Source organism: Rhineura floridana, chromosome 11 (genome assembly GCF_030035675.1).
Source record: "Rhineura floridana isolate rRhiFlo1 chromosome 11, rRhiFlo1.hap2, whole genome shotgun sequence".
Lineage (NCBI taxonomy): Eukaryota > Metazoa > Chordata > Lepidosauria > Squamata > Rhineuridae > Rhineura > Rhineura floridana.
The window spans coordinates 19,086,233-19,106,877 of NC_084490.1; the positions used below are offsets into that span (position 1 = coordinate 19,086,233).

The 20,645-nt window shown below is 46.2% G+C and overlaps 1 protein-coding gene across 1 annotated transcript; it reads right to left on the reverse strand.

The window, feature by feature from the left end:
* Positions 1-747: 747 nt before the first annotated feature.
* Positions 748-20,639, reverse strand: CA11 (carbonic anhydrase 11). Its single transcript, XM_061588835.1, has 9 exons — positions 20,352-20,639; positions 19,325-19,399; positions 10,842-10,984; positions 9,117-9,302; positions 6,878-6,973; positions 6,685-6,757; positions 6,075-6,229; positions 5,419-5,584; positions 748-1,856 (listed from the first exon to the last, which is right to left on the reverse strand). The coding sequence occupies exons 1-9, from the start codon at positions 20,464-20,466 to the stop codon at positions 1,822-1,824; spliced, it is 1,044 nt and encodes a 347-aa protein (XP_061444819.1). The 5' UTR covers positions 20,467-20,639; the 3' UTR covers positions 748-1,821.
* Positions 20,640-20,645: the final 6 nt, after the last annotated feature.

Sequence of the window (20,645 nt, forward strand, 5' to 3'; positions counted from 1 at the left end):
GCTCTCTCCATCTTGCAGGATCCCCAGCTGAGCAGACAATCTATGAGCGTTCAAACTATATATACAGACAACACTCCATGTAGCTGATATGCTGGATGTGGGAGAGGGTGGGCACAATCCCATACAGCAGTGGACACGATCCCATACATATGTTCTGTATATATGCAAAACCTACATCTGTAAGCCCTACAGATGCATACAATTCTGACTTGGGAAGGGGAAATGGATATAATCTATAGTCAGTGGGCAACCCTTTTATAGATGACTGCCATGAATAGTACCTTGTATCTCAGGTTCTACAAATGCTAGAAGCTTACTTTTAAAAAAAAGTAAACAGGGAATCTGGGGATTACAGTTCATCCCCCATGGACATCCATGCCTGTCTTGCTTTGGTGCCCAGCATAGAAGCCAAGTGGGCCCCTCTTCCAACCACACCCAGCATAGAAATGCAGTGCATTGCTGCAGAAGGGCTCCTTGTGCCAGCTCAAAGCAGGATGGTAAAGGTTTTTTTGCAGGCTAGTACCATTTGAGGACTTACTTACAAGGGTGCTTTAAAGTAATCTTCACAGGGAGAAAAACAGCTGAACAGAATTTGGTTTGGGGGAAGTACAGGTTGTGTGCGCGTGCGGGCGGGCGTGGGTGCATGTAAGGTTCAGCTCCCCATCTCACCTACTATATTCTGCTTTAATTTTCCTTCCCCCTCCTCCCCCACTTTACATGGCCGGAGTGGGGTCATGAAACAATAGCACCTGATTTGGCCCTGATCTAGTTGAAGAAATTTCACTTCAAAGAAATCAAATCTTGTTTTGAAAACTGTCTTTTAATTAATAATATTAATCCATATTGAAAAGGTGGATTCTTTTGGCAACAAAATTCTTCCCTCTCCCTGCTTCCAAGCTAAGGTTCTTGAAGGCCATTCAGAAATTACAATTGTATAGCTGTGTATTTTCTGATCTCCCAAACATCCCAGGATATACTGAGGATTTAGGAGGGGGGGTGTCCCTGTTTATATTTTCCACTCCAGAGTTCATCAGATTTACACAGAAATTGGGATGGAGTTTCAATGTATCTCTCTCTCAAAAAATAATGAAATGTGGGGTTCTTCCCATGTATTTCTGTGTTGTCCTATTCCCCCCCCCCTCAAACTTCCTGAGGTTCAGGGCATTAATATTGGAGGGGAACAGTCCTGCTTTTATTTTGGGGGCCTCTGGCTCCTCAGGTTCACAGAATGTTCCACAAATATTTTGTTGGTGTACTCACATGTCATGGGGATGGTCTCCTACATTTATATATCCAACCAAACATTCTGATGTGTTTGCAGCATTTGGGGTACAGCTGTCTGCCGTATACAGCTTGGCTGAGCTGCCCAGAAATTGGGTTACGTTCTCTCTCCCTAATGTTTGGGATTCATAGAGATTCTGAATATATTTGACATCTAGAAAAAAAACATGAATTGCCTTTGGGATAGCAGGGAGGCAATGTCAGAGGGCAAGATTCCAGTTTTCAAGAATCTGGGGTGGATCCATTCCCTTTTAAGATATGGCTATTCAATTGGGTATGTAACATTCTGCTAATAAATAGCTTGGGTCTCATTTGTCTTAAGCCTCTAGAAGCCATATGGATGGCGTGTGTGTGTTCTAAACACCCGTGAGGCACACATTCCAATGTTGTTCACAGGCACCCTGTGTTATTCTCTTTCATATGGTGGGAGACAGACAAGTCCCAGAAGTGGGAGGCTGTAACTTCCTCAGTTAGGCATCAAATTTAGAAGGAGTCACAGCCACCCTCAAATATTCAACCGGCTGCAGCAGCAGACTTCAGTTACACAACAGTTTTCGGAGACCGTGTACCATCAACTGCAAAAGAGAAGAAAAAAAATACAGGTTATGAAAAGGATTTTTTAAAACAGATCCTCCCTGTGTGTCAAATGCTCCAACTGTCCCTATTTGTCAGGGATAGTCCCAATTTTTCTGGTAAATCACTATCCTTCCACTGCCCTTTTGAGTCTTCCGTAAGGGCTAAACTACAAACAAGATTAAGACGGCAATCCTATGCCCACTTATCTGCAAATAAGCCCCATTGAAATCAACAGAACTTACTTCTGAGTAGACATGTAAAGGAGCACATCTCCACATTCACTTCTTTGCGTGTGCTTGCACGGTGTGGTGAATATGCACGTGCATCCTTTCACAGGACATTTCATAGACTTTTGAGCAGGTGGTTTTTAAGAAGTTTTTTTTTTGAGGGGGGGGTCTTACATAAGAACTTCAGAACAGCCTGCTGGATCAGGCCAGTGTCCCATCTAGTCCAGCATCCTGTGACCAACCAGATGCCTGCAGGAAACCCACAAGCAGGACCTGAGCACAAGCTTTCTCCTGTGGTTTCCAGCAACTGGTACTGACAAATATACTGCCTTGGACTGTGGAGGCAGAGCATAGCCATCATGACTAGTAGCCTTTGAGACCCTTATCCTCTAAGTATTTGTCTAATCCTCTTTTAGAACCATCCAGGTTGGTGGCCATCACTGCCTCCTGTGGGAGAGAATTCCATAGTTCAACTATGCGCTGCGTGAAGAAAGACTTTCATTTGTTTGTCCTGAACCGTCCGACATTCAGTGTCACCTTTAAATATGAGAGGGCCGAGAGTTTTTCTTTCTTTTTTAACCATAGTAAAAGCCTTGCTGCCAAATGCCACTGGAAACATCCTAACCCAGGAATGTGGCTGGGCTGCTGCAAGAATCTTGGCCAACTTGTATTGAAAGGTAAGATTGCCCTTCAGCTGGGCCAAATACTTTGGTTCAGCAGCACTAATTTAAAGAGCATCCACAAGGACCCAGTCCCAACTGGGACCATGGCACAGGTCAAGAATTTTTTTTTTTTAACCCTCTCTCTGTCACCACGCTATGCTGTGGTCCTTGCTGAAATCAAGCCCTGTGAAGTTGATCTTTGCCCTAGAAGACAAACTGCTAACCGGTTCCAAAAGTGGCTTCCCTCCCCAAGGCATGAGAAAAAGTGGTTACACACACACAGAGGCAGACACCCTCCCCCAGACCCCGTTCCTGATTAGATGGTGCCCTTGGCTTCTGTTTCAAACAACAGCATGTAAATGTTAAGTTGTATTAAACATAACGTTTAGTTAGACCTTTGTTAAAATTGTCTTGGTGTGAATTGTGAACGTTTGTATCCTTCAGGGCTCAGCCATCTCTCTTCATCTATCAAGCAGTTAATTCTCGGAGTGGGAGGGGGGAGAGAGAATCCTCTTCTCTGGTGACACAAATGTAAATGCACATGTGTGAATGAACACTATGGTACTATGCAGTGCATTTTGTTGTTATGTGCCTTCAAGTCGATCATGACTTATGGCAACCCTATGAATCAGTGACCTCCAATAGCATCTGTCGTGAACCACCCTGGTCAGATCTTGTAAATTCAGGTCTGTGGCTTCCTTTATGGAATTAATCCATTTCTTGTTTGGCCTTCCTCTTTTTCTGCTCCCTTCTGTTTTTCCCATTTTACACACTGCAGCTGCCTGAGATACTGTATATTTGACACTCTTGATGACATTTTGCAGGACACTTACGTTCCCCCACGCATAGTATATCTTTAATCTAAAGAACAAACACCTATTTATATTTTAAATCAGGGAACCAGCTGTTGCCAAATTAATTAATGGAACAGACAACAAAATGAACAGAGCTCTCAGAAAACTGCAGTGATGGTGGTAGGAAGTCAAACAGCCACCCCCATCTCCTGTAAAAGGGTAATCTAGTTTTGAAACTAAGGGGAGCAGTTTTTGATATGGTTTGGAAGTTTGCAAGGATCTGGCCTAATAGAACTCTTTAAGAACCAAGCCTATTTAATGTTTTTACTTCATCTAATCTAAAAACTGATTTGGCCACGGTGACACATGCCTTAGTCACATCCCGCTTAGATTACTGTAACGTGCTCTATGTGGGGCTGCCTCTGAAGACTGTTTGGAAACTTCAGTTTGTTCAACGTGCTGCAGCCAGAATGTTAACTGGGGCGGGTTACAGGGACCATACAACTCCCCTGTTAAAAAAGCTCCACTGGTTGCCAGTCTGTTTCCGAACACAATTCAAAGTGCTGGTGATGACCTATAAAGCCCTATACGGCTTAGGTCCAGGCTATCTATCAGACTGTATCTCTCTGTATGAACCTGCCCGGGCCCTGAGATCTTCAGGAGAGGCCCTTCTCTCAATACCCACGCCCTCTCAAGTACAACTGGTGGGGACGCGTGATAGGGCCTTCTCGGTGGCTGCCCCTAGGCTTTGGAATTCCCTTCCTAGGGATGTAAGAATGACCCCCTCCTTGCAGTCCTTTCGGCGTCAAGCAAAGACCTTTCTATTCCAACAAGCCTTTCGTATTGACGGCTGCTAAAGATAGGGCTTGACGGGAACTGCATTGCTAATGCCTAATCCCTCCATTCTTAAACTGGTTTTTTGATTCTCTTTTAGCTATAAGTATGAATGGTTTTAATATTGGAATTAGTTTAATTTTATTTTAATCTAGACTCTGTATGTTTTAATTATATGTGTTTTTTATCTGGAAGCCGCCGCTAGTTCCAGTTTTGGAAGGATGGCGGGGTATAAATAAAGACAATAATAATAATAATAATAATAATAATAATAAAAACCCAAGGCAATTAACAATAGCAGTGATGGACTGTAACCTTATTCTCCCTAACTTGGCCCCACTCAAGTCTATGAGACTTGCTTCTGAGCAGATGCATCTAGGATTGCACTGATAAATAGACTACAGTTCCCATCCTTTCTGTCCGTTGGCCACTTCGGCAGAGGCTGATGGGAGTTGGAATCCACAACAACTGGATGGCTGCAGGTTTCTCATCCGTGCTTTTAGGCCACATTTGCACCATACATTTATTCCACTATTATTCCACTTTAAACTGTCATGGCTTTCCCCAAACAATCCTAGAAACAAACTCATGAAGGGTGCTGAGAGTTGTGAGGAAACACCTATTCTCCTCAGAGTGACAATTCCCTGAGTGGTTTAACAACCAATTGCTCTTCCCAGAAAATTCTGGTAATTGTTAGGGGAACAGGGGGTCTCCTAACAAATCTCTGCACCTTCACAAACTATACTTCCCAGGATTCTTTGGGAGAAGCCACGACTATTTAAAGTGGAATAATAGTGGAATAAATGTATGATGTGGCTGTGGTCTCAGTCTCTTTTTAAGATTGTAATTGGCCTTATTGGTCTTTTAAAAATCATTGTGTATTTTTATTACGATTATTATCATAAGTTGCCTTGAATATTTGATAGAAAGGCAGCCTGTACATGCTGTAAGTAAGTAAGTAAAGAGAGCAAGCAAGTGGAAGGGGATCGAAGCCTAGCAAGTCAGAGCATAGAAGAGCTGAGCTCAAATTCCTGGTCTGCCTACCGTGTAGCCTGTAGTTGCTGCCCTTGCAACGTCGAGTGGGGCGCCGTGGATCCCGGTTGCCCCGAAGGCTTCGGTGTAACAGGGGCTGTAGGGGTCTAGAATTGTCGCTCATGCTCCGGAAAATCTGGGAAGGAAGGTTCTGGCTGAGCAGACGAAGGGAGTGTATCTGTGGAAGAGACGGGAGTGGAAAGGCAGTCAAGAATGGCTTAGGGAAGCCGTTCCCCATTCCCGCCCCCCTGGAAAACTGCTGAGGTTCTTGGCAGACCGCTTAATTATTTTTCTGCCAGTTGTAGGAATTTTAATGCTCTGTGCCAGATGCTGTGTGATTTTGACTTGTATTTTAATTGCTTCTTTTATTTCTTTTATTTGATCATATTACAATAACTACAAGATAAGAAATAAAAGAAGCAATTAAAATACAATTAAAATTGATATGAATATTTAATACACATAGAGGCATCGTGGACCAACTGAAAGAATCTCACAGGCCACTGGTGGTCCACAGTTTAGGAACCCCTAGGGTAAGGCATTGGGACTCTTGTGTTCTCAGGAGAGGCTGGAGGGCAGAGAAATCTTAACAGGTTGGGAGAGCGGGCCTAGGGGCTTTCCTTGAGCATTTACAAATGAAGAGACTCCACTGTCCCAGGGCCATTCACCTGTACCGAGGTAATGTTAATGGGTCGGTCAATGAGGATCCAAGTGGCCGTTTCATAGCATGGGGGGGTCGACATGGATCCTTGGTAGGTAATGAAACCAAATGTCTCTGGGTAAAGATCTTCAAGACTCAAATCGTGTAGAAGATAAGCATCATCTGTCAGGAAAGATATACATTCACGGGCACATCAGAAGAAGAGCCCTACACGAGTGGATAAAAGGCCCATCTAGGCCAACATTTTATTGCCAATAGTGGCTCAGGCAGATACTTCTGGGAAACCGACAGGCAAGGCATTACAGTAACAATCCTCCCCTGTTGTTTGTGCACAGCAGGTAGTATTCAAGATATACTACCTCTGAATGTGGAGGTTCCATTTAGCTAGGTCATAGCCAAGCAACCTGCCGTCTATGAGTGTTTGTTAAAGCCATCTAAATTAGTGGCCACTCTATTATGGATTCCAGTTTTATGAAAGGAACAAAAATTGTATCTTTTTATCTACTCTCTACATACCACCCACCATTTTCCAAACTCCTATCATGTCTTCTCCCATCATCACCTCACTTGTTAGCTGTCCCAGTCCTGCAGATCTTCGCCAAAGCTCTTCCACTTACTCTTATATGAGATCCGGGTAATGGTCTCTCTGTTTAACAGTCTGGTTAGGAAAGGGTTAGGACTTGGTCCAATCTGCAAACAGAAATCAACAAAGGCCTTGTTTCTTCTCTAATTTTCCACCCTACCTTGAGCCACCCAGGCACCAATGGGGTATCCCCTAGATGGGGGGGGAGGGGCAGAGAAGGGACTCACATTGGCAAAGATTGAAATGACAGCCAAACCATTGGGATTGCGTGAGGCCTCTGAGATATTAGGGTAGAGCTCTTGGTTGTAGTGGATCAGCTGCACCTAGAGGGGAGTGTAAAAAATAAAACTGCATGTACACACATGTGTGCCCACAAGTGCATACACACACACATAAAATAAACATTGCATTTTGCAAACACAGAACTATTTATTCATTCATTCATTTATTTACTATGTTTACATCTTGCCCTTCCTCCAAGGATTTCAAAGCAGGTATACATGGATCTCTTCCTCCCTCCCCTTTTAGCCTTACAACAACCCTGTGAGGTAGTTTAGACTGTGAGATAGTGGCTGCCCCATGATCACCCATACGGCTTTATTGCTGTACAGCTTTTAACCTGGGTATCCGCAATCCTAAAGCAACACTTGACTACAGCATACTGAAATTAAGACTTTGACTGCTGCGGGACAAGCCAGAGGTCCAAATCTAAGCCTGAAGGGGAAATTCCCAGAGCCCCACCTGCCATTCAATATGCAGCTTTCCTTATTCTGTGTTGGAATGCTGATTCCTATTAGGGAGGTAAACTGTGTCCTAAATTTTAACTCTTGGGTCTCTTCCAGACTGGCACTACTATGCAGGAGAGATTCAATCGCATACCAGCAAATTTAGGTTTGCACAATGAAAGTGGATTAAAGCTTTAGAACCCACTTTAAAAAAAAGACTTCTTGTGGCAAGGAAAGTGACAGGAAAATGCACTAGAAAGGGTGGAATAACAGTTGCTTGACAGGCAGTCATATAATTTTTGCACAAAGAAGTCAGGATGAATGCTCAAAAAAAAAAAATTGCCTGGAAGGAGCCCTAGCTGCAAAACCAGCCCATTTTCAGACTTGTTTTAATCTATATTATTTGCCTATGTTTATACCAGAATTCCAGTTTTCCAGGTGACCTGGAAGTACCGCAACAATTTGGGAATATACTTCCACCCCACCCCACTCTTCCTGCGCCCCCCTTTCCAGAGAGACAAAAATGTCATCCTTTCAGACTCTCTTTGCCCTCCCTCCTCAGTAATCAGTAGACTATATCTGTGCCAGATTTCAGCTTTCCAGGAAGTTTGGATGTACTTTAATCAATATCATGTATCTTTAGAACAGATATGTAAGGTTTTAAAGTATTTACAAGGAATAAGATTTATTCCTATGGGACTATAGAATATACAACAATAACCAAACAATCTTATGTGACCTCCCAACACAGAGAGCAGATACTGTTATTGTATGTTCTATAGACTCTAGATGTGTCCCTTGTAAAGTTTTTAAATCCTTTCATATCTATAAATGTAGCAGAATCAAGTGAGAATGGTCTTTTTAGACTCTAGCACTTCAAGCTGCAAGTCTCACACACTGGGGCCTCCAGCAACCAGTCATTAGCATCTTATTTCCTTCCTGCACCCCCAGCACCCTGGTCCCTTAGCAAACCAGACCAATTAGGCACCGTGGATCAAAGGCGCAGCCTGGGCTGAAATTCTAGCCTGAATAGAGTCAGGTGACTTCTTCCCCCAACAGCCAGAGTACTGTCAGCTGACCCTCAGAAGCCAATAGGGACACATCAGGCCTCACAAAACTCTTGCATTGAAGTGAGCTCCTCAGTGTGAGCAACTAATATCATTCATTGCTTTATCTCTTTTAGAATCGGATCACTAGCCTGTGCTTCACAGTGTCATGTCTCCCTCAGCCTGCCTTCAACCATGGAAACTGCCTCCACCCCTATGAATAATCCCTGTTAGCTTGCCAGGCCTCCCTTCTGTGGTTTGCCCCAAAGCTTGGCCAAGGCATGACAGCATGTGTGAATCCTCCCTCATGAGAGAAAGAGACAGCAAAAGCAAAACTTGCACTTCGAAAGGAGGAAGCTAGTCTGAACTTGTCTCTCTCAAATGCTTTTCTTCTATATCCAGGGGCTTTTCCTTCTGCTCCTAGAGCAGCTTTTAAGCAGATACCTTTTTCCATAAAGCCTTTATGAGCTGCTCGTATCTTTGTGTTTCATTGTACTGGTTTTTCTGCTGCAATCTGACACGATTGGTGTATAAATGTTTCAAATACGTAAATGTGAGGTGCGTTTAAAGAAAAGCTTTAACACCACTTGATTTTCCAGCACAGATAGACTGGCCCCTGAGCTTAGAATATCTGCAAAATACATCAGTCTGCTTTCATTGTTGTTAGGCCCAGTCTGAGCAGGGCCTGGGATCACCTCAGCAGAGAAGCCCTCGCCATCTACCCGGTGCTCAGAGCCAAACCCGTCTTCACTGCCGAAGTGTAGGCGGAGCTCCTGGAGCCGGTGACTGTACAGCAGAGGCCCACCAGAAACGTTCACCAGCTGCAGGGGGTCTGGACGAAAGGAGACATGCCGTCCTGTGTTGTACATGGTGCCGCCGATCTGTAGGAGGGGAGACAATATAATTGGGAAAGGAGATGGGGAGAGGTGAAAATCCAGTGCAAGGCGTATCATTGTACCCTTCGTTCACCCCAGCCATAAACTCCCTAGGTGATGTTCAGCAAAGCACCATTCCCTCAACCCCGATTCCATCATCTGGCCTAACCTAAAGGGCGGCTGTCACAGTTTTTGAGATAATCTATGTAAAGTGCTCTGACTACACAAAATGTGCAATATCGGGATAGCCAATGTGGCCTTTCCCAGATGTTGTTGGACTACAACTCCCATCAGCCATCATGGCCAATGGTCAGGGATTATGAGAACTGGAGAATCCAACATCTGCCGAGCACCACATTGGCTGTCCCCTGAAGTGCAGGAGCTCATTATGCTAGCCCTGTTAGCCGCCCCCCCCCCGAGTTCCTAGCTTTGCCTCAAGAAAAACACACACACACACCCAACACATATACAAAATCAGAGCTTGGAAAAGTTACTTTTTTGAACTACAACTCCCATCAGCCCCAGCCAACTTTTCCAAGCTCTGTAAATGTATACACACAGCCTAAGACGTAGCATAATACCCCATTTATTAGCAGCAGCTGACAGTCATAGATAACTAAACTAGCAAAGGGTGGTGTAGTGGTTAGCATGTTAAGAATTTGGCTGGGGAAACGCGGAGTTCACATCCTTGAAGTTCACTGGGTGACATTAGGCTAGTCACTGTCTGAGCCTAGCCTACTTCACAAGGCTGTTATGAGGGTAAAGTGGAGTACCCCACACCCATGTATACCATCCTAAGCTCAATGGAAAGAAGGAAGGTCTGTCTCTTACTCTGATGCTCCAGCAGATGATGTCATCACTTTTGCTCTCAAAAAACACCTGAGCCATTACTCCTCTCTACTACACCACTGATCATCACTGTCATCATCAAAGGATAATTCTTAAAGGGCCATCTTGTCTCACATTATCCTGCTCCATCTGGCATTCAAGATCTCAATGGAGGCCCTACTCCATGTTCCTGCCAGCAGAGGTGCAATAAGTATGTCAGATAGATAGGTCCTTCTTGGTTGTGGCATCCAGACCGTGGAACTCTCTGTCTCAGGCGGTTTTTTGGTCCCCTCCCTGTTGGCTTCCAGAGTCCAGGTTAAAAGCTGTCACTATTCCAGCATGCTTGTGGTATGATTGATGGTTGACTTCTTGTTCTCTTCTTGGTTTCGCTAGGGATATTTTATCAGCTGCACTTGTTTAAAAAATGTTGAATGTTCATAATATTTTATTACTCTTTTTTTTGTAACCTTAGGGGCCTTGGTGATGGGACAGAAAAGCCAAGTTAAAATCTTTTAATATATTGGGTTTGGATCCAGGCTAAGTTAGTTGCAAGTAGGTCCCATTGAAATCAATGTGAAAAGATAGTCATGACCGATTTAGTCTGGATCCATTCAGATGACGAGGACAAAATCTGCAACCCTAGACATAATTACTAGGAAATATTCTAGAAATCTTACAAACGCATCTGCACATGGCATTCCGCACACAACCACGCACCTTCTTCCCGCCTGTGCTTAGCCGAAGTGGGGGAAGGAAAGGGTCAAACACCATTTGGCTTGTGTTGACATCCACGGGTGACTGGCGTTTGCCAATGGCACAGAGACTCCAAGCCGAATTCACAAGACCCCAGAATGGGGGACCTGCAAGAGAGCAACAGAAACAAAGAAATTCCAGGATTGAGCCCTGCTGAATCTTTGAGTGAGAGCCAAGGAAATACTCACTTTCATCCCTTTGCCCCTTGGGTGCAAATATAAGGAGGCAAGCGAGGGAGACGGTATCTGGAGAGTGTGTCAGCAAGATCATGTGAAGGAGAGGAAGGCTAGGCAGAGCACACAATGGGGGTTTTGTTTCACAACAGCATCCAGTGGTATTTGTCTTTTACAAACACATTGATATGCATGTTGGGGCCCATTTTCACACGTGAGGCTTACAAGCATCTTTGCACCTCTCTGTCCCATAACTGGTCACGTGTGTACATTTTTATTTAACATTTGTTTTGAAGATTTATAAACCACTTGATCAAGGAGCTGTCCAAGCAGTGTACCAATAAAGCTGTAAATAACACACAGCTAAAATCCAATTAAAAACAAATATACATAAAGCCATCAATATTAAAAAGAAAAACAAAATGAAATGTGTAGAACAGATATAGGTTAACGGGGAATGGGAGAATATGAAACAGAAAAGGGTTCACACACACACCCATGCACTGAAAGAAGAGGGGGACATGGGAGTTAGGCCCACCCCCTGCTGCTTGGTGCAGCCACACCCCTTAACGTCTGTGCATTCCAAGTGCAAGGGAAGTGGTTCTGCTCATCTACTGGTGTACACGCATAAGTCCTCCACATGAGCAAAGAGCCTTATTTGGCCAAGGACCCTCTTCACCCTCTGGAAGGACCCTGCATGTATACATCAGTACACATGTAGAATGGTTTTCTAAATGCTCAGGACACGCCGCCATCAGGTGAGCATGGTTGCCTGCATGGGGAGAGCAGTGGTTAGCCTATGCAGGCCCCCTCCAGGCCTTTTTTTATTGTGTGAAGGGAGTAGTGTGACCCCGTACACATACACACATAAACTAAACAGAATTATGACCCAATGTAGCTTTTAGATTTGCTGCAAACTGGTTTGGGATGGGGCAGGGGTTAGAGGCACCAGACTTAGCCTCACACACACAAAAAAACTTTATATTGAGGTATGCAGTGTATGCAATATGTATGATTTGTATGTGTCTTTAATTCCAATTCCAGCACCGTGTTGACTGTGGGTGGGTGGGTGCACATGCCCATATACATGCATACACACCCTGTTTGTGTCTTTGTATGTGTGAGAAAAAATTAAGATCTGCTCTAGACACGCAGCAGAATGAGGTGGAAAAGTCCCAAGGTGGCAGAGCAGATTGTACCACTTCAGATTGTGAGGGCAGTATCATTTTTGAATGTTCCCTCCCACATAAAAACAAACAAAAGCCTACTCCATTCAAGTGGTAACTGGCACACCAGGGAGAAAGGTTCTAATCCTGCCTTCTTCCTATTTTCTACTTGCATAGAGTCTGTTTTACACGGGGGGGGGCAGCATTCAAAACCGTGTTTATTCACTTGCCCTCCTAAGTGGCACAGTCACTTTTACCACTCTAGGATTCTGCCGCCTCATTCTGCTGCATGGGTAGACCAGGGCTCAGGCTGGAATCCTGTGCACACTTGGGAGCAAGCCCCATTGAATGTGGTGGGAGTTATTCTTTTTTGTAATTGATTTTTATTAAAGATTCATTAAAGAAAAGGAGAGGAAAGGAAAAGAACACAAGAAAGACGAAGAAAACTCTGTTAGCCCACATTAACAATACAATGCCTGCCAATATATAGTGGGATTTACTTCTGAGTAAACACACCTAAGCGTGCAATGTGTGTCAACCCCCCTTCAGCCTCTCTATATGATTAAGATCCCGTGGGGGAGGGCATCCCCTGTCTGACTTGTCCCCACTGTTGTCCAACTGATAAGGGTATGTCTACATAGGAATCTGGAAAACTGCCTTTTACCAAATCAGACCATTGGTCCATCTTGCTCATTACTGTCTACTCTGACTGGCAGCAGCTCTCCAGGATTTCAGAAGGATTTCTCCTGGTCCTACCTTGAGATTAAGTTGGGACCTTCTGCACGCAAAGCAGATGCTCTGCCATTGAGCTGCGGGCCTTCCCAAGGGAAGAGCATCCTGAGGATGCATAGGTTCACTCTGGGAGTTGGAACCCTGACCTGGAACCTTCAACACGTGGGGTCATGAGTTGCTTTGGAACTGCAGAGCTGAAGGATCACACACTCCAGACTCTGGACTCACCCACCAGGAGACCAACAGCCAGCTTCCTAGAAAGAATGGCAGAGCAAAGGGAAGACCAGAGAAGCTGCTTCCTTACTGCCTCCTTGCTCTGTGTGTGTGTGCGCGCGCATGCACATTGTACATTTTAATAATGAGCGTTAGCGTTTTAGGAAAGCAATATGTCTGCTCTGCCCTCTCTGGGCATCCCTTCATCTCTCTGTATGTGCACAAGCTCACTTCATTCCTCCTTCCCTCCGTGGCTCCTGTGTGTTTTTGCATTCTTATCTGTATGTGTATACTTAATTGTGTTTCTGTCTTCCTGTCAATATGGAAGGGGGGAAATGCATCCCATCTTTTCACATGCCCTAGGTGCCGGGAGGGGAGGGAGTAGTATTGTGGTCCCCACCCCATCCTAACCAGCCCCCCCAATCCCCCACCCTACCCCACCCCACCCACCCACTGTGGCCCTGTTTCTCTTTGCCTTCCGCTCGCTGCATCGCTGGAGCGGGCGAGGGAGATATTAAATATTAATGCAGCCTCTTGCAGTTGCTGAGCCCAGCCCCCACCTACGCTCAGCACTGCGCACAGGCACAGAGTAGCAGCCGCCTGTATTGGCATTCCTCCTTCTCTTGCCAGCCAGGCAGTAGAGGAGATACCCACTCTTGGGACTCCACAAGTCATCCCCAACCTTCGACGCAGGGGGTCATGAGTGAGGCATATATATGTATATATATCCATCTGGCATCAAAAAACTAATTGGACGTCTGGAATCGGTGCCAACATTCCGCGGCAAGGAAACCCAAATCCTGAGCTCAGAATTAATCATGCAAATGAAGCCCATTTACAATACGTCTGCTTAAGTGGCATAGCTTATTCTGATGGCAAAACTGGGAGCTAGGTGTCCCCCCAACACACAGGCATACACATATTATGCTGCAGCTTAGAAGTTTTGAAGGAGCCAAAGCCTGAGAAAGGAAGGAGGCAGGAAGGACAAGTGTTGTGGTGAAAGAAATGAAAGGAGAAAATATGAGTTTATGGTAGGGGGTGGGGGGAGAAATGGAGAGGGACAAGGGAAGAGGGAGAAATCATTTTGAAACAGGAAGGCAAGGTTCCAAGGGTGGGAACAGAAGGCCCAGATTCTCCACCTTTTGACATCCCTAAGGGTGGAAAGAGAGGTCACAGCACAGGTATTCCAACTTTTGATGAAGGAACTCCTCTGCCAAACTCACACACCTATTTTATTTTCTCAACTTTGATCAGACACTGCCTGAGCATGGTCAAGCTTCTTGCTGCCAATATGATGAGGAATAGATGCATGTCTTCTCTTTAAATGAAGCATGTGTGTGTGGTAAAAACAATGGTGACAAAGCTGCAAGCTGCTGCTTGTACCAGTCAACATGTGGAAAGCAGGAGCCCAAACTTTTTTTAAAAATATGAGATGTCTTCCCGTATAAGGATGCTTGCAAACTTCGGGCTGCATCCAGCGCTGCAGCTCCGCTGGTGCAATGGACATCCACATGTGCAATGGACCTTCCTCTTTTTCTCCTGTCCCCTCCAGTCCCCTGGGCACCAGGGCCAGCACCACAGGGTGGCCAGGTTGGGCCCTGGCCAAGGGCCCCTGAAAAGCCCCTCCTTAGGGTGGGAGGGTAGCATTCCCGTTCCATGATCCACGGCAGCGTGGACTCCCGACCCTGCCGCAGATTGCAGAGAGGAAGCTCCCAGTCCCCCATACAGACCAAGCAGGCCTGCGATGCCCGTCCGCACACCCCACCTACCTCTCCCATTGTAGGGAATGCTGTGTGCGCTGTGCGCACATACCTGCCACCAACCAAGATGGTGGCAGAGGCTTCTCTAAGGGGCTAACGCCCCTACCACCACCTTGGTTGATGTCAGGCATGTTCACGCACGTAGCATAGTGCACATGCCTGCCATCAACCAAGATGGCGGTGGAGGCATCAGCCCCTTAGGGAAGCCCCCGTCAACTTGGTTGATGGCAGCCTTGCATGCCTAATGTGCAGGGTATTGACATGAAGCGACGGGGAGGTAGGTGTGGGCATGTGGGCCCAGGGCAGGCTGGTGCCGGCCCTGCTGGGCACCCTCAAAATAAGCTCCAGAGGGTGAGGAGAGCCTGCAGGGCACATTTGGGGTGTGTGTGTGCAGGGGGATGTGAGGAAATGGAAAACTTATTGTGCCACTGGAACCCCCCTGGCATAGCATTAAATACAGCCCTTCTTTCTTCAGTGGCCAAAGGAAGACCTTCCAGATTACACTGTGGGAGCAGACAAATGCTTTTATAATCAACTATCCTGTCTCTGGAATGATCCGGCTGTCCATTCACTTTGTCCTTCGTGTCACCTGCACACTTATTTTTCTTCAGTCCCATGCCCAGCATAGCCTGCCGCTCACCCCCTAATTTCCGATAATCATCGACTCTTTCTTTCCTGAAAAGATAGACCTGCCACGTCCACTCCTCCATCCACCTTTCCATTTGCCCTTTTCCATTCTCCAAATCCATTCACTGTCTCCTCCAATTAAGAAGCACCTTGCTAAGAAAACAAACAAGAGGTGCCATGTTGGATCAGACCAAAGGCCTACCTAGACCAACATCCTGCGTCCCTCTGGGGCCAAGCAGATGAGGTCTATAGGAAGCCCACAGGCAGGACGTGAGGAAAATAGCCTCCCCCTGCTGTCATGCCCCAAAGATTAGTATTCAGAGCCATCCTGCCTCTGAGATACTGGAGGTTGTAAATAGCCATAATTACTATTTTCTAATCCCCTTTTAAAAGCTGTCCAAGTTGGTGGCTACCTCCACATCTTAAGAACATAGGAAACTGCCTTATACTGTGTCCATCTAGTCGATTGCCAGGAACTCTCCAGGATTTCAGAGAGAGGTCCCTCCCAGCCCTGCCTGGAGATGCCAGGGATTGAACCTGGGTCCTGCTGCCTGCAAAACAGATGCACTACCACTGAGCTACGGCCCTTCCCCATCTTCTAGTAGCAAGTTCCATAGTTTATTTATTATTTATTTATTATTTCAATTTATATACCGCCCTTAGCGAAATAGCTCTCAGGGCGGTGAACAAACAAAATAAAATACAATATATCATAATAAAAATACAAAACATATACAAACAAACAACGAAAAGCACAGCAAAAACAAAATAAATACTACAAAAATTAAAATACAGATTAAAAGATTAAAAAAGTTAAGAAGATTAAAATGCCTGGGAGCATAAAAAGGTCTTTACCTGGCGCCGGAAAGATGGAAGTGTAGGCGCCAGGCGTACCTCTTCGGGGAGGCTGTTCCACAACTCAGGGGCCACCACAGAAAAGGCCCTAGATCTCGTAACCACCCTCCGGGCTTCCCGATGGGTTGGTACCCGGAGGAGGGCCTTAGATTCTGAATGAAGTGAACGGGTAGGTTCATAGCGAGAGAGGCGTTCCACAAGGTATTGAGGTCCCACGCCGTGTAAGGCTTTATAGGTCAAAACCAGCACCTTGAATCTCGCCTGGAAGCAAATAGGAAGCCAGTGCAGACGCGCCAGGACAGGTGTTATATGCGAAGACCGACTGGTCCTCGTCACTAATCTGGCAGCTGCGTTCTGCACCAGCTGAAGCTTCCGAACTGTCTTCAAGGGCAGCCCTACGTAGAGCGCATTACAGTAATCCAATCTTGAAGTTACCAGAGCGTGGACAATGGAGGCGAGGTCGTCCCTGTCCAGATAGGGGCATAGTTGGGCTACCAGACGAAGATGGTAAAACGCATTCCGTACCACCAAGGCCACTTGGGCCTCGAGAGACAAGGAAGAGTCGAGAAGAACCCCCAAACTACGTACCTGTTCTTTCAGGGGGAGTGTAACCCCATCCAGAACAGGGTAAGCATCCACCATCTGAGCAGGGAAGGCGTTCACCAACAATGTCTCGGTCTTGTCTGGATTGAGTCTCAGTTTATTAGCTCTCATCCAGTCCATTATCGCGGTCAGGCAACGCTTCAGCACATCAACAGACTCACCTGAGGAAGATGAAAAGGAGAAATAGAGCTGCGTGTCATCAGCATATTGATGGCAACGCACTCCAAAACTCCTGATGACCGCACCCAGCGGCTGCATGTAGATGTTGAAAAGCATGGGGGACAAGACCGACCCCTGAGGGACTCCACAATGGAGAGTCCATGGTGTCGAGTGATGTTCCCCAAGCACTACCTTCTGGTGACGGTCCGCGAAGTAGGAGCGGAACCACTGCCAAGCAGTGCCCCCGACACCCAACTCCGCGAGTCTCCCCAGAAGGATACCATGGTCGATGGTATCAAACACCGCTGAGAGATCAAGGAGAATCAACAGAGTCACACTCCCCCTGTCCCTCTCCCGACAAAGGTCATCATACAGGGCGACCAAGGCTGTTTCGGTGCCAAAACTGGGCCTGAAACCGGATTGAAACGGATCTAGATAATCGGTTTCATCCAAGAGCGCCTGGAGTTGGCTGGCAACCACCCGCTCCAAAACCTTGCCCAAAAAAGGGACATTCGCCACCGGTCTATAGTTATTCAGATTATCTGGGTCCAAGGAGGGTTTCTTTAAAAGAGGTCTCACTACTGCCTCCTTGAGGCTACCAGGGACTACTCCCTCCCTCAAGGAGGCGTTAACCACTTCCTTGGCGCAACCGGTGGTCCCAGCCCTGCTAGCTTTCACTAGCCAAGATGGGCAAGGATCCAGAACAGACGTGGTTGCCCAAACCATTCCAAGCACCTTGTCCACTTCCTCGAGCTGCACCAACTGAAACTCATCCAATAAAGAAGGACAAGGCCGTGCTCCGGACACTTCAATGGATTCATCTGTCACAACATCAGAGTCAAGGTCCCTGCGGATACATGCGATCTTATCTTGAAAGTGTCCAGCAATTTCGTTGCAGCGGGTCTCAGATGTTTCCATAGTATCATGGGGGCCAGAGTGTAAGAGCCCTCGCACGACTTTAAAAAGCTCCGCTGGGCGGCATAAAGATGATCTAATAGAGGCAGCAAAATAACTGTGCAATGCACCAAGAAATTCTTCCTCTTGTCTGTCCTGATTTTTCTGTCATCCTGCTTCATTGGATGACCCTGGGTTCCAGAACTATAAGAGAGAAAACCTTCTCTTTGTCCACGTTTTCCACACCGTGCATAATTTTTACATGTCCCCCTCTTACTTACCTTTTTCCTAAGCCAAACGCCCTAAACATATGAATTTTTTCTCATAGGGAAGTTGCTCCAGCCTGTGATAATTTGGGTTGTCCTCTTCTTCACCTTTTCCAAATGTACAATATCCTTTGTGAGATGCTTGCTAGATCAGACTAAGAGGCCATCTAGCTTGGCATTCAATTTCCTAGCGTGATGAGTCTTGGGAAGTTTGCAGGCTGGGCATGAAGTTTTAGCCATGCCCCATTGTTTGTCCTCAGTATGCAGCAATCAGGGGTATACTTCCTCTAACCATGGAGGCTTCACTTAGTTGTCATATTTAATATCAATTGATAACCCTATTTTCTATCAATTTGTTTAATCTTTATATAAAATCTAAAATGGAAATATGACCTGTCCTCCCAATCCCTTGTCCTTTGATGTTGTTACTTTAGATCCATAGGAAGCTGCCTTAAATCCAGTCAAACTGTTTGCCCATCTAACCCAGTTTTGCCTTCTCTGACTGGCAACAGTTCTCCATTTACCTCCCGATTCTTTTAAACTGGTCATGTCAGAGACTGAACCTGTGACTGTCTGTATGCAACACCTGTGCTCTCCCATTGAGCCAGGTCTTTCCATCCTAAGTGAAAAGACTGACAGAGACCCAGCTATTCTACTGATTTCCATAACAACATGTGACTGTGAGTTCCACAGGGCATTGGCTATTGGCCAATGCCCCGTGGAACTCATAGTCACATGATGTTATGGAAATCAGTAGGTGTTGTGAGAAGAAGAAGAAGATGATGAAGAACGAGAAGTATTTTGCCTTAATGTCTGCACAACTCAGTATAGGCGCCACTCACAAGAAAAGTCAATGCTATATCATTTGGTCAGGGGCCACCTGACCTAGGTGAGTCGTCTGAGTTGAGCTAGAAGGCAAGTAAGAGTGGGCAATCTGGTACTCATTCTTTGAAGTGGTCCCTTGCCCACCACCACCACCAGCCAGCGATGACTTTGTACCTGGCACGAAGCTTCCATGGAGAGTCTCCTTGTATGCCCACCAGTCCTCGTAGGTCTTTGCAGGAACAAACTGCACTGGAGGGGAAAAGGGGGAGGGGAAAGGGTTAATTAGTGGGACAGCTGAAGCAGGAGACAGAAGCATGGGCGTTTAAGGCCAACAGTCAGGAAACCTCTGCTATCTACCACTTTCTTTCCTTCTTTCCTGAATGGATGGTAGGCATGTCAATGGATTGTACAGAAAATAAATGAATGAATGGGGAGCACAGAAGTCTTAAGGAGGGAGATGCTGCCAGGGCTCAAGACCGGTCAAAGAAGCCACATCTGAGAGTGGACCACCTAACAGCTCATTTTAACTGCACATGCTCAGAGGCACTTTGGCTCTTGACTTGTATCGCTTCGTGTCAGGTATTGCAGCCAAGCCCTGGCATTAATGGGAAATAATGTATGGGGTTTAAGACACCCTGGGGAAGGAGGGAATACAAATTAAGCACTGCATTTGGAGAAAAGACAAATGAAGAGATGAACAGACACACACGCAAAGCGCAGAGACAGCGGAAAGAGGATAGCTAGATAAGACTGGATAAGAGAGATCAAGAAAAAGCTGCAAAGGAGAAGAAATAGGTGGGTGAGTTGTATATAGATTAGCCTGTGTACATAAATTAGAAGGATGATCTGGATGTGTGTATAAATAGCATATATACTACACACACAAATAGAGAGAGGGGGAGGTGGCTAGATTAGATAGATAGATAGATAGATAGATAGATAGATAGATAGATAGATAGATAGATAGATAGATAGATAGATAGATAGATAGATAGATAGATAGATAGATAGATAGATAGATAGATAGATCTGGCTGGCTGGCTGGCTGGCTGGCTGGCTACTAGCCCTATTGCCTTCATCGTTTCCTTTCCGGGGATTCCCCTTCTTGTTGCATCAGGGAACTCTCCTCCCCACCCCAGGCTAATATTTTATGCCCCCCCCGCCTCAACTTTCCCCCTTCATCTCTCTCTCTCTCTCTTACCAGCCATGCAAGTTGCTGCCAGGACTCCCAACAGGCAAAGCCCCCCCAGTCTGGTCCCCATCATGGTGTAGGAGTACAAGGCGGCTGGCGGGGGGAGCTGCCCCCTCCTCAGCATCCCGCGTGGCGGTGCCCCCTGTCCGCAGCCTCTGGAGCTGGCGTCCGCGACCCCCCGCGATCCACGTGTGGTCCGGTGAGTCCTTTGAAGGGGGGCGCCAAACAGCACCTCTCACCCCCGAAAGCCCTCTGCCCTCTCCATGCTCTCTCTCTCGCTCCCCCGTCTAATCTCTCTTCTGC